The sequence below is a fragment of the Sorex fumeus genome, unplaced genomic scaffold (assembly GCF_029834395.1).
Source record: "Sorex fumeus unplaced genomic scaffold, SorFum_2.1 ptg000063l, whole genome shotgun sequence".
Taxonomy (NCBI): domain Eukaryota; kingdom Metazoa; phylum Chordata; class Mammalia; order Eulipotyphla; family Soricidae; genus Sorex; species Sorex fumeus.
In genome coordinates, this window is record NW_026606120.1 from 68097166 (window position 1) to 68110521 (window position 13356).

At 43.3% G+C, this 13356-nt stretch overlaps 1 protein-coding gene across 1 annotated transcript in view; it reads left to right on the forward strand.

The window, feature by feature from the left end:
• The window catches only part of CA10 (carbonic anhydrase 10), a 599980-nt gene that overhangs the window by 568182 nt on the left and 18442 nt on the right, over nucleotides 1–13356 (forward strand). Inside the window, exons 5-6 of the mRNA XM_056127230.1 lie at nucleotides 4924–5019; nucleotides 9902–9974. Coding sequence (XP_055983205.1) covers nucleotides 4924–5019; nucleotides 9902–9974 — 169 coding nt within the window. The remainder of the gene's footprint in view (nucleotides 1–4923; nucleotides 5020–9901; nucleotides 9975–13356) is intronic.

Below are 13356 nucleotides of genomic sequence, written 5' to 3' on the forward strand. Positions count from 1 at the left end.
CTTCTTATAATATTGCTAGTCATTTTGTTCGAACACAGTAAGAGATATATTAAGCTTAAAGTTTGGCTCTTCCTGGGGACATCTCACTATACATTCCAGACTACAGTCCTCAGGCCAGGTTACTCTTTTCTAACCCCAGCAGCATCCTTATTCAGTTACTTCTTTTTGGGTCATGACAGAGTTTGTTCCATGACCGTGCTCTTAACTTATTTGTTTCTTATGGCACTTAGCTTGTCCTTTTTCGATGCCAGGGTATCTTACAGCTTGCCCTGGGTACCCCTTTGTTGGGACCCGGCTTTTGGAGTGCTAGATACTATGGGCAACTGAGGTTTAAGTCAAGTAAATATGAAGTAAATATTATTTGGAGTCAATTATCTCCCATGTTACAAAGCATGGCATCAACTATCTTCCTATGTCTATACAAAAAGGACATTGATAAACCATGCAAGTGACATAAAGGAAAGAGAAACGCAATATAGGATTATTAGTGCCTGATGAAATTGGGTATGCCTCAGGGGCACTGTTGTGGGAGCAACTCAATAAATCTAAGCTCCCGGGGCTGGAGCAATAGCACAGCTGGTAGGGCGTTTGCCTTGCGCATGGCCAACCTGGGTTCGATTCCCAGCACCACCAGGGGTAATTCCTGAGCGCAGAGCCAGGAGTAACCCCTGTGCATAGCCGGGTGCGACCCAAAAAGCAAAAAAAAAAAAAAAAACAAAAACAAAAACAAAATCTAAGCTCCCTGGAGAGTAGAAAGGACAACCCAATATTATCCAACACCCCACCACCAAATCCCCGTTATTTTCCCATTTGTGAGTTTGTAATTGCATTTTGTTTAACATTTGCACCCAGCTCCATCCTTTGGAAGTCACTGTCACTTTGAAGGCCAACTCTGACCTTTCAGTCAAGTTCTCTAAGTGTGAAATGGTTTGATGAGCAAAAGCCAGAGGGCCTGTGACTGACAGAACAGTCTGTAGCTAACTGCTCTCACCATCTTGCTGGGGTTCATAGTCTGAAAAAAGACTAGGCTGAAACAGAACAATATGTATCAATCATGTGATGCCTGTTTATACCAGGTTTTATAACAGGTTTCACAAAGGATTCTTGATAAATGTTAGGATATAGCATTGCTACGTTTGTCAGGCATCAGTTCATAGTTGTTATAGGATTTATATTATATTCTAACATTTAACAAATATCCTTTGTTTCAGAGTTTTAAGATGCAATATTTTCCAATCAATCTGGATACACAGCTTTACTAACAGAGATTCAGAGAAGTATAGAAACTTGCATAACTCACATAGCAAGTCATAGGTGAGAATCTTGAACTCAGAGTGTTTTATCCCATTTGTTGCTATTATAAATGAGATTTTTTCCCTTAATTTCCTTTTTGGATAATTCATTTTTAGCATAGAGAAATGTCACCATTTTTTGTCTGTTGATTTGTGTAGCAGTGTAGTACTGTCCTCCCATTGTTCATCGATTTGCTCGAGCGGGCCCAATAACGTCTCCATTCTGAGACTTGTTGTTACTGTGTTTGGCATATCGAATACGTCATGGGTAGCTTGCCAGGCTTTGCTGTGCAGGTGAGATACTCTCAGTAGCTTGCCAGGCTCTCTGAGAGGGGCAGAGGAATTGAACCCGGGTTGGCCCGGCCGTCTGCATGCAAGGCAAATACAAGCCCTACTGCTGCGCTATCACTCCAATTGATTTGTGTACTGTAGGTTAAGTGAACTCATTCATTAATTTTCCTTTTGTATTGTAGGCCCTGAGTTTTTACTGTGCTCTGCATATCTGCATATTTCATCTGCAAATAAATATAACTTTACTTCTCTGTTTATAAATTAGATTCATTATTTCTTTTTCTTGTGCAATTTTTCTGCCTATGGCCTTCACTACTATACTGAAAACAAATCCTTACCTGGTATTAGATCTTAGAGGATAAGTTCTCCATTTCCCCCATTCATTATTATATTAGCTGTGGGCTTTTTTGTTTGCTTGGTTGGTTGCTTTTAGGAACACACCCAGTGATGCTCAGGGGTTACTCCTGTCTCTGTACTCAGTAATTACTCTTGGCGATGCTCAGAAACTACATGAGATGCTGGGAATTGAACCCTGGTAGGCCACATACAAGGTAAACACCCTACTTGCTATATTATGACTCCAACCCTAGCTGTAGATTTTTAGTAGATGCCCTTTAGTGTGTAGAGGTAAGTTCTTTCTATGTCTCCTTTATAGAGTCTTTATAATGAATAATGAATGTTTTCAAAAGCTTTTTCTGAATTTGAGATGATCAAATAATTTTTAGCTTTCTATTAATGCATTTATCATATTGATTGTTTTGTATAAGTTGAACCATCCTTGTATCCTAGAAATAAATTTCACATGAGTTATAGTGTGTAATTCCTTTAATGTCCTATTACATTTGTTTTGCTAGATTTTATTGAAAGTTTTTAATATCTGTATTCCCTAGGGACATTGGTTTACTTTTCTTAAAAAATCTTTGTCTGGCTTTGTTATCAGGCTGAGGCCGGCCTTATAAAATAAGTTTGGAATTATCCCTTTTATTCTACAAGTGATTGTAAATTCTTCTTTGAATAATATGTGGTACTTACCTGCAAAGCCTTCTGATCAAAGGCTTTCCTTTATTAGAGGTTTTAGGTGTTGTTTTTTGTTTGTTTGAGGTCACACCCAGAGATGCTCAGGTGTTACTCCTGGTTCTGCCCTCAGGAATCACTCTTGGTAGGTTCTGTGGACCACATGGGATGCCAAATATTGAACTTGGATTGGCCTAGTTTAAGGCAAGCACCCTACTTGCTGTACTATAGCTCCAACCCTGTCAGAGCTTTTTGATTACTATTTCAGTTGATCAGTTTAGATTTTTTTTTCCTTTCGGGGTCACACCCAGCAGTGGTCAGGGTTACTCCTGGCTCTGCACTCAAGAATTAATCCTGTTAAAGAAACTTTGGTGTATCTACACAATGGAATACTATGCAGTTGTTAGGAAAAATAAAGTCATGAAATTTGCATTTAAGTAGATCAACATGGAGAGTATCATACTAAGTGAAATGAGTCAGAAAGAGAGGGACAGACATAAAAGCACTGCACTCATTTGTGGAATATAAAGTAATGTAATAAATAGGAGACTAACACCTAAGGATAGTTAAATTAAGGTAAGGAGGACTGCTCCCATGGCTTGATAGCCGATCTCATGCTCTGGGGGAAAAGGTAGCTGGGATAGAGAGAGGAGCACTAAGTAAATGATGGTTGGAGGGATAGTAGATGCATGTTGAAAGTAGACTATGGACCAAACATGATGGCTACTTGTTACCTGTATTGCAAACCATAACACCCAAAAGGACAGAGAAATTAAGAGGGATTGTGCCTGCCACAGAGGCAGGAGATGGGAAGAGGTAGGGGTGGAGAGAGGGATACTGGGAACATTGGGGGCGGAGAATGGGCACTGGTGGAGGGATGGGTACTCGAATATTGTTTGACTGAAACACAGTCATGAAAGTCTATAAGTCTATAAATGTATCTCACAATGATTCATTAAAATAAACAAAATAAAAATTAAAAAAAAAAGAATTACTCCTGACATTGCTTGGGGGGCATATGAAATGCTGGGGATCAAACTCTTGTTGGCTGTATGCAAGAAAAGCACCCTACCCATTATACTATCACTCCGTCCCCAAGTTTAGACTTTTTATTTCTGCTTGATTTGGTATAGGTAGGTTATATATCCAAGGTTTTATCTAAACTTTAAATTTCAAATTAAATTTTTGAAATCTCTATTTTTAAAATTCTACATATGTATATAATTTATAAGTACAAAAATATCTGGAAATATATGCAAAATTGTTAATAGTTCTATTTCTTGTGCTAGAATTTAAAATGGGGGCTATCATATTTTTCATTTTTCTGTTTTCAGTTTGTTATAAAAATGACAGTTCTTTACTGTTTTTAGAAACCTATTGTAAGGGTTGGGGATGGGACTCAGCGGTAGAGTGCCTACATTGTATGTGTGAAGCCCAATTTGAGATCCAAACCCCAAATTTGGGGGTGAAAAAGCACAGTTATTTTAGAACTCCATGCTTGAGGTGAATCCCAGGCAGAGATTAATTATACAATTTTTCAAAAGAAGCAAAGTCTCAATGAGACGGAGTTAAGTTGCTGAGGCATCTGTTTAAATATATACCTATGCTATGTTTTATAATTACAGGGTTTTTAAAAAATTAGATTAGAGGGAAAATTGAGTTTCCAGGTACAGGATTTTTTTTCCGTGCCACCCACACAGCCTGTTGTGCAAGGAGCTCCATCTGCAGATGGATGATTTTCATCGCATGAGGATGAAGTTAAGACCTGAATTAGCAGATGACCTGGACCGGCTGGCCAGTGCATTGGGAGTGTCAGCCCTAACTCTCTGGCCAGCATTGCTGCATTGAGCAAGCTGGCCAGTCGCCTCTGGACTCTCTGCACTGACTGGGGACCTAACAATTCCCTGCTTGCCCAGGGCCAGGAGGAAGATTTACTCAGTGCCAAAGGCAGCTGTGGGTGCAGCTGAGAGAGCGCTTCTCCCTTGTAGCCCAGCTCCCCTCCTAATAAGGGAAACTCACTTTGCATATACACTGTCTGGGAGAAGTCCTGGGACAGAGCCAGAGCCAGATGGGCTTATTAAAGGCAGGATCGCTACCAGAAAACGTTTGCAAACACATTGGGGTATTTCTGTATGCGGGTGTGCGTACGTGTGGGTGCATGCGTTTTGCACACACATCGCCCTGAAATTCCTTCAACTGTGAGATGGTCTTGCCCATTGTTTACAATCTACCTGATAACATCCCCTTGTGTAGGGCAGATGCGCTGAGCCTTGTAAGGCTGAAAGGCTGCTCTTATTCTTAATTCTTATTCTTCTTGTCCTTGCAGGTGCAGCTCATCCACTATAACCATGAGTTATATACAAATGTTACGGAAGCTGCAAAGAGCCCAAATGGATTGGTGGTAGTTTCTATATTTATAAAAGTAAGTATCTTGCATGCACCCATTCTTTTCCTCTCTCCATCCCCACCTTAATTAGAATATCAGTCTCCAGTTTCTGTTGAATCATATGAAAGCAAGTATTTATAGTCCCTATTGAAACTTGAAATCCTCCCACACACAAGGGGGGCAGGTTGCTAATGTGTGGTCATGTGAGTTGGGGGGGAGGGTCAGCCAGGGATTGGACTCAGGGACTCACACATGACAAGGGAACTACTGACCTACACCCCAGGCCCCTGGCTACTGATTTTTTATTATCCATGAGATGTTTGAAAATAAGGGCATTTTCAGTGAGATGTAGAGATTCGGTTTTAGTTCAGAGCACCGGGGCATGAGAAGTCAAGCAGCTCTCTCCGAGGGAGAACGAAGCTTGCTGAATCGGAGCAGGCTTCAAAAGACTCAGGATGGAAGAGAGGAGAAGCAGGTGGTTTGCTGACAACACACAGGATTAAAAGTCTGTCCATCTGTTGCTCCTTGGCAAAAGAGAGTCCAGGCAAACCTGAGACTGCCCTGCCTTCCAAGCTCTGCAATTTGAAAGAGCTCCCTCCAGCCACTGCTTTGAGTATCATATTCCCCTCCCTGCATCCCTCCCTCATAAGCATCCACCAGAGAAAATGAAAGATCACCAACACCAGTGGCATCCCACATCTCCCTAACCATCATCAACAGCAAATTTCCAACTTAGCTGCTTCTCAATGGATTAGAATTTTAAAAATAAGAATTACCTTTAACCTTGAAAGGAAAAAGAAATTGTCCTTCAGATAATGAAAGAATAGAAGGAAGATAGAAGAAGGAACAGCTATGGGGTATAACAATTCTGCAAACTAACCATCACTGAGCTCAGGGTCTGGGCAAGTTTAGACCTTGAATGGCAGAAGTACCCCAGCCAGAGCTTGGAATCTGCTGACAGCCATGGTCAATGAAAATGCAATTTTTGTGTCTAGAGTTCTCCCAGGATACCATCAAAGCTCAGCAGAATGAGCTCGGGGGACACCCCAAGCACTCTTTTATTCCATCCCAAAAGCCTCCAGTCACCTTGCCAACAAGTTCTTCATCCTGATGAGTCCTTCCCCTCCAGGCCCAATGGCGCCTCCTTGAAGTCTCCAGTCAGGCCTGTCTGTGTGTGGTCTGAGCAGAATGGGCCTCTGGGCAGGGACATTTGTGATTGGTAGCTGTCCCTGGCTACCCAGCCGTGTCTCTACCAAACACAGGAGGGAGCTTTTGTCTGGGGAAGCATGTTTTTCAGCAACGAAGCCTATTCCACACTTGAGAGGACACACCTAGGGAAATGACTTCTGACACAGGTGCTGCGGATTCCTACAATCAGCACGGACACTCTATTAAGCAATGGGCTTCTGGATTCCAGGCATGGGTACATGCCCTGGGTAATTTTTTTTTAATTTAACCCTCATAGTAAACTGTCTCGGAGTCCCCCTCTCATAGATAAGGAAACTAGTTTAGTGGTTGTGTCTCAGCAGCCGATTCCAGATAGGACCCCTGCCTGACTCTAACAAAATGACCTGATCAACACTGTTTGCCTCTGCAACAGAGCTGGGGGAAAGCCCCAAGAAGGCAACATATAAAAATATCCCCTCCAGTGCCCAGGCTACCCCCGAGCAGGTTTTGAATTTCTGTCCCCTTCACCTAACCGACTTCTGACATCAATCCCGTATTTCACCACTTAGTCACCGCGTCCTGGTTTTCTGTTTCAGTAATACCAGTATCATTTTGATTTTGCTTTGTTTGGCCACACTCAGCTGTGCTCACAGTTTAGTCCTGGCTCTGCACTCAGAGACCACTGCTCTCTGGCTTTGGGAGACCCAATGTGGTTCTGGGTCACCTGACCCATTTATCTCTTTGCCCCCTCCCCAGTGCAATTTTTTTCCATTTCACATACTAGTTGCAATCTCTTCTCTTTTTTGCAAATAACAATAATAATAGCACAGTCCTGTAGCACTATCCTCCCATTGTTCATCGATTTGCTCAAGTGGGCACTAGTAACGTCTCCATTGTGAGACTTGTTGTTACTGTTTTTGGCATATTGAATACGCCACGGGGAGCTTGACAAGCTCTGCCGTGCAGGCAGGATACTCTTGGTAGCTTGCTGGGCTCTCCGAGAGGGACACAGGAATTGAACCTGGGTCAGCCGCATGCAAGGCAAACTCCCTACCCACTGTACTCTAGCCCAACAACAATAATAGCACTGTAGCACTGTCCTCCTATTATTCATTGATTTGCTCGAGCGGGCACCAGTAACAACAACAACAATAATAATAATTCTATGAAATTTGCAGTAATTATGCATTGAAATACTGGTAACAAACTACATTCAGTCTTGTAAAACCTACCCGTATGTCACAAGACTGGGTCCTGCTTGTCCTGGGCTCTGTTCCCCTTCCCTGCCCTGATTTCCCCAATACCAGACCTTCCATGAAGTCTCCCATGGCTGGTGCAGGCTTTCCCACTGTGCCTGGCCTTTCGTGAGTGTCAGCCTCCGCCCCTGACTCTGCCGCTCTTTGCTCAAAGTCCCTGAGTCAGTGAATGTCATCTGGCAGCACAAGCACTTTGCAGCTGACAGGGTGATTGATAGGCCAGCAAGGGAGCCTCCTCCATGGCCAATGACTGGCATGTTTCACTAGCTCTGCAGAAACTCTTGCTCCACTGAGACCACGGCATGCTTCTCAGCATCCCAGCTGCTTCCCTGCGGGTTGTGTGCTGTGTGTGTGTAAGTTATGGGGGCTGGAGAGGGACTCACAGCCCATGCCCTGAGATCAGTGGCAGGATGGTGTCTAGTTCTGCATCTTCTGGGCTGGCCTAACCCTGAGGGATTGGCCTCTTCTCGCCCTGAGCAAACCTGAAGCTTTCTGGCTCGATCTTGACATAAGCCAAAGCATTTTGTGTCTTTGTCCAACAGAATCAATCCCAGTGGCTCCCCTGTGAGCTCTCTAAGCTATGGCTTGTCATTCACTCATCCCCAAACACAAATGAATGTCAGACACAGGCCAGCCCTGTGCTCAGCACCGGCACCAAGAAATGAGGAAAACAAAACCTGGCATCTCTCAAAGACACTCGACCTGGGCAATCCCCACTCCTTCTAACTTTCTCCCTGTCTTGCTCCCCGCAGGGAGAGCAGAGACAGAGACCCCACTTCGAAGTCAGCTAGGACCCAAGAGATGTCCTTCAGGCCCAAGGTTGAGCCAAAGAAAGGTTGGGGTTATTGGCGAAAGGAAAAGACTTGTTTATCTGTAGGTTTTATTGATCTCTGTCCCCACCTAATCCCCCACCCTTGCCATGACCCTGGAGAAGTGGGATTTGGCTGTAATTGCTGCTCAATCACACACCATTAACTTCCCACTTAAGCTCACTTACACCAAGTCCATATTTCATCCTCTCACCCCGCAGCCAGCACACTAGAACCCACAAATCATCCCCGCGCACCTTGGGAATTTTTTCAGTTCTTTTTCATCAGCTTGTAAGTGTCCCATCCGCATGTTAGCTCTGCCCAGACCCACCAGGTACCAGGAGTCCAAAGCACCAAATGAAGGGTGTGACACAGACCCTACCGACCTCCAGGAGAGTTTTTGACTCTTCTTCTAGTCCTTCTTGCAGCACATCAACCCAGTCAGTTTCAACTCTCTTAACTGGCCTTAGAGAATGTCAAAACAGAAGTGGAATCAGGCGTCTGAGGAAGTATTGACTTATACTCTCAGTGTATTGACTTGGGGGCTCCTCCTGGAGCAAGGATGCTCTCACTTCCCCCAAGATGTTGTCACTCACCAATAGTGCCTGGAGCATCTCCTCACCACATGAGCAGGGAACTCTGTGGGAAAGGAAACAGTCAGGGGAAAATAAACAGTGTGTTTCTCCAAACTCAGAATTACCTGTTGCTTGTCTAATAATCATCATCATCAGCTGCAATTTTTCCAACCCTCAGAATAAATCAGATTTAAAATGTTGCTGTGTCACAACATCCGATTAGCAGCTGAGTAGTAAATTACAGAGCAGTGCAGAACTGAGCTAGGTAGGAGAGAAATGACTAGGTTGAACAATGGTTCCCCAAAAAAGGCTGAGGAAAGAGGTATTCTTAAGAAAATAGAGCACACTATGGAAGGGGAGCATATCACAACCTATAGAAGGTGTTTCACCTAATGCCTGAGTCCCTCAAAGCTTGCCTTGTTTCCCCAAAGAAGGGATTTTAAAACATAAGGCAGGGACATTAAATACAAACTTATCCCTGATGGCTACAAAGGCACTGGGAAAATATTTCTTGGAAGGAAGGAAGGAAGGAAGGAAGGAAGGAAGGAAGGAAGGAAGGGAGGGAGGGAGGGAGGGAGGGAGGGAGGGAGGAGAGAAGAGAAGAAGGGAGAAGAGAGGGAAAGGGAGGGGAAGAGGGAGGGAGACAACTGGAAGAAGGGAAGGATAGAAGGATAATTGTTGACTGAATGGATGGCTTGGAGATTTTATTTTCATCTTACCTTATCTCTTCTATACTTTCATCTCCTTTGACTTATCTTCTTGCTCACACACATATGCTCTGTCTACTTAGATAACCATCCTCTCATAACAATCCCCTCCTTGTCTCCTGTTTAAAACTCTTTGTGCGAAATAAGACCCTCCACTGGTAGTGGTCTTCCACATCACAGTCATGAGTCTACCATGGCATTCTTCACACTAACATAAACATATTCCTCTCCCTGTCTTCTTTCCCAGATGGAAGTTTCTTGGTATATTTGATATCTGAATTACCAGCCTTCTTAGTGTTTGGCACATGGTAGGACTCAATAAACATGTATTAATAAGTGAATGTAATATTCAATATTTATCCTGTACCAGTATTGCACAGTCACCATTTTCTTTTCTTCTCCAGGTTTCTGATTCATCAAACCCATTTCTTAATCGAATGCTCAACAGAGATACTATCACAAGAATAACGTATAAAAGTAAGTTTGGCTCATTTTTCTATAGAGCAACTATACCACAAAGATTAGGCCTGTCTAAAGGCAGAAAGCCAGAACTGATTGTCTCTGAGAGTCTCTTTCAGCTTCATGTTCTTTAATTCTGTAGAAAGTCACTCTGGAGAGTCAGGGTTGACTAAAGAAGCAGCTCATTTCAAACAGAAGTCCCCAGAGTGCCTTTGTCATCCACGCTTGTCTGAGGCAATCATGATTATGATAATGATGGTCATCACTAGCCCATGGATTGGTAACGAGCTGGGGGACACCACTAACTGATGAACTCCACAATGTAAGCTGCCCACATTTGGGTCTTTGCCAATTATGTGAATGCAAAAGAGTTCACCAGGTAGCTTACATCCAACATCAGCCCCAGTGGGTGCCTCAGTTCGAGAGCTACCTCTCTCTTTGTGTCTTTAGTTGTCCTGGCTGGTAGAGCCAGCTGTCAGATTGCATTCCCATGTATGAGTCACTGATCTAGAGGACTCTCCAGTTTCCTTGGTCTTCCAGTATTTATACCCCCTTAATCTTCAACCGAAGAAAAGACAAGTCTATCGGTCTGCCCTTCACGCCCTACCGAGGCCACCAGTTGCCCCCCACTAGCAGCTCTCCAGCACGGCCACGTCTCCAGTGCACAGAAACAAATTTCTTAACTATCTGACTTTCAGTAGAAATACTTCCAGGGTCAATAAGTAAAATAGCAGAAATCCAAAACCAACATTTAATTCTTGAACCCAGCTGTAGAAAGCAAATCACTTCACAATGCTTTTTCAGCATGTCTGATTTGGGGGGGGGGGGGGCGGTAAACTCTAAATAATAGTGGTGAATCTTTTATTGAAACAATGAATCTAATCAAAGCAGATAGAGTGTTAACTAGAATTCATCTACCCCACAGGGACTGGGAGGGGTGGGGGGTGGGGTTTTATTGGGGTTCTTCATGGTAAAAAATAAGTGTTGGTAAAGGGAAATGTGTTTGATATTTGCATGACTGAGACCTAAACCTGAAAGCTTTGTAACCTTTCCCAAGGTGATTCAATAAATAAATAAAAATTAATAAATAAATAAATTAATTAATTAAAAAAAAAAAAGAAAAGACAAGTCTATTGTTGGAAGGAGAGGAGAGAAAAGGTGCTAGTATCATCCACACCAATCCCAGAAATTGAGGGATTTGGGGGCAGTTACATGAGACCACTCACAGTGATGGATGAAATTCATGCAGCTGGGGGCAACTTGGGCTCATTGGAAGTGAGATTTGATTTTGTCCTTCAGCCAGGAGCCTCTACATTTTAACTGTTTCCAGATTTCATTTTTTGTTTGTTTGGGGGACACATCCAGAGGTACTCAGGGATTACTCCTGAATCTCTGCTCAGAGATCACTCTTGGCAGTGCTCAGAGGATCATATGAGGTGCAGGGGATGAAACTCGGATTGTCCATGTGCAAGGCAAGCACACTACCCACTGTATTGTCTCTCCAACCCCTGAACTTCAGGTTTTCAAGTTAAAATTCTATGCCAAGGATTCTGAACCAAGGAGTACATAATTCTCAGTTGCTTCAGGCGACTTATGTGAAATGGGGAGAATATAGGTGTCACTGTCAAGGCAGGGGGAATCTACCAATTTCCTTTCTACTTACTTCAGTTACCTATAGAAGTCCCTAGGAAGTTTAGGATGAAAGACTACTTTGAGCACCTGATGGTACAGACTTCATGTCTTACCAGATCTGCACAGCAGTTGTCAAACTATACCTGAATCACACTTGATCCACCCAGTGTGGGAAATGATCCCTGCCACCCCAATTTTTCTGGGAGCTATAGAACTCAGGCTGAAGCAAGATACTTGTTCTTTGCAGGAAAAGGAAGATCAGTTCTAACTTTTATTCAGGTTCATTAAAACATCTTAGAAGGAGATAAGTAGTGAAGTAAGAAAGTTTATTTAGAGATTATAAAGAAGGAAAGAGGGATTGTTCAAGAAAAGGGGAGAAAGATGAGAGTATGCATCTCAGGTTGATATACAGGTGAATCTCCAAGATCAAGAATGTGCCCACTTGCCATTGCTAAATTGACTTTATAGTTTTCTCTCCCAAACTGCCCTCATATGGTACTTTTCAAGTAGACAAGAGCCCATTACTAGGATGTTATCAAAGAAAAGCACTTTGAAATTTGAGGTCCATCTTCACAATCTTGCTTTGGAACCACACCGGCACTGCTCAGGGCTTACTCCTGACTTTACACTCAGGAATCATTTATGGTGGGACTCAGGGACCATATGGGGTGCTGGGGACTGAACCCAGATCAGCCATGTGTAAAGCAAGTACTCTACTGACTAGACTATTTCTCAGGCCCTCACCTTCAAAGCTTTTTATTCCTCTGGAACTTCTATCCTGTGGAGCTCCAGACTTCTCTGGGGTTGGTACAGGTGCCAAACAGAGTCTTTTTGGGCCTCAGTTCCTGGGCCCACAAAGGGAACCTGGCCTTTACGCTTTTTGGCTACTTTAAGACTAGTGACAAAATAACTTCTTTAAATCACATCTTGGTTTTATTACTTTTGGAGAATCCATTGCCAGTCCTACCAGTCTATCTGCCCGCTTCAAAATTTTCACCAACCAAATGCTAAAAGATGCACAACTACATTCCCCATGTGCTCTCCATGGGCCAGAGCCCTGCTGTTTGATCTGCTACATCAACCTTCAGTGATGATAGGAAAGGAGCAGGCAGGAGGGACCATCGAGGGGGCCATTCCCTGACTCATGAGTGAATAATCATTCATCCATGGATGAACAGCATCCATGCATGTCCTGCCCCATAAAATACACCAAACAAGGCTTCCAGAATATAGATGGGCCATATACCAGCCTGCCTGCTATAACATAAGGGCTAGCAGCAAGCTCCTCATTGGAAGGGAAGATTGATGGTAGGAGAGGGCCGTGGTGGTGATGAATTAGCCAGAACATTCAGGGAGATGGGACTTCCCCTCAGAGAATGAACGAAGCTGTTGCCAAACTCCTCCCCTTCTTCATCAACGCTCTGTGGGATCCTCGCCTAGTGGGAGCCACTTGGATGGCTCCACCAGGGAGATGTGTGTGCAAAGAGCCCACGTTATAGCTGCCCACAAAGATGAAGTCATTTAACTTTTTTAATGAAAAAGGCATGAAAATTAAATTAAATCTTTTCAAATGATCTTGAATTTGCAGTTTAGAAATCATGAAAAACTGTGAAATCACATATTAAGCCCAACACACCGCCTAACAAATTGCCAGCTTTAGAGCCATCTCTAGCGGGATTTTCTTCCCTATTCTCCCTGGACCCAGCTCTGGTCTTTATCATTATTATGCAATTCAGGAAAGGTAGAAGCATGGTGTGGGTTCTGTGTA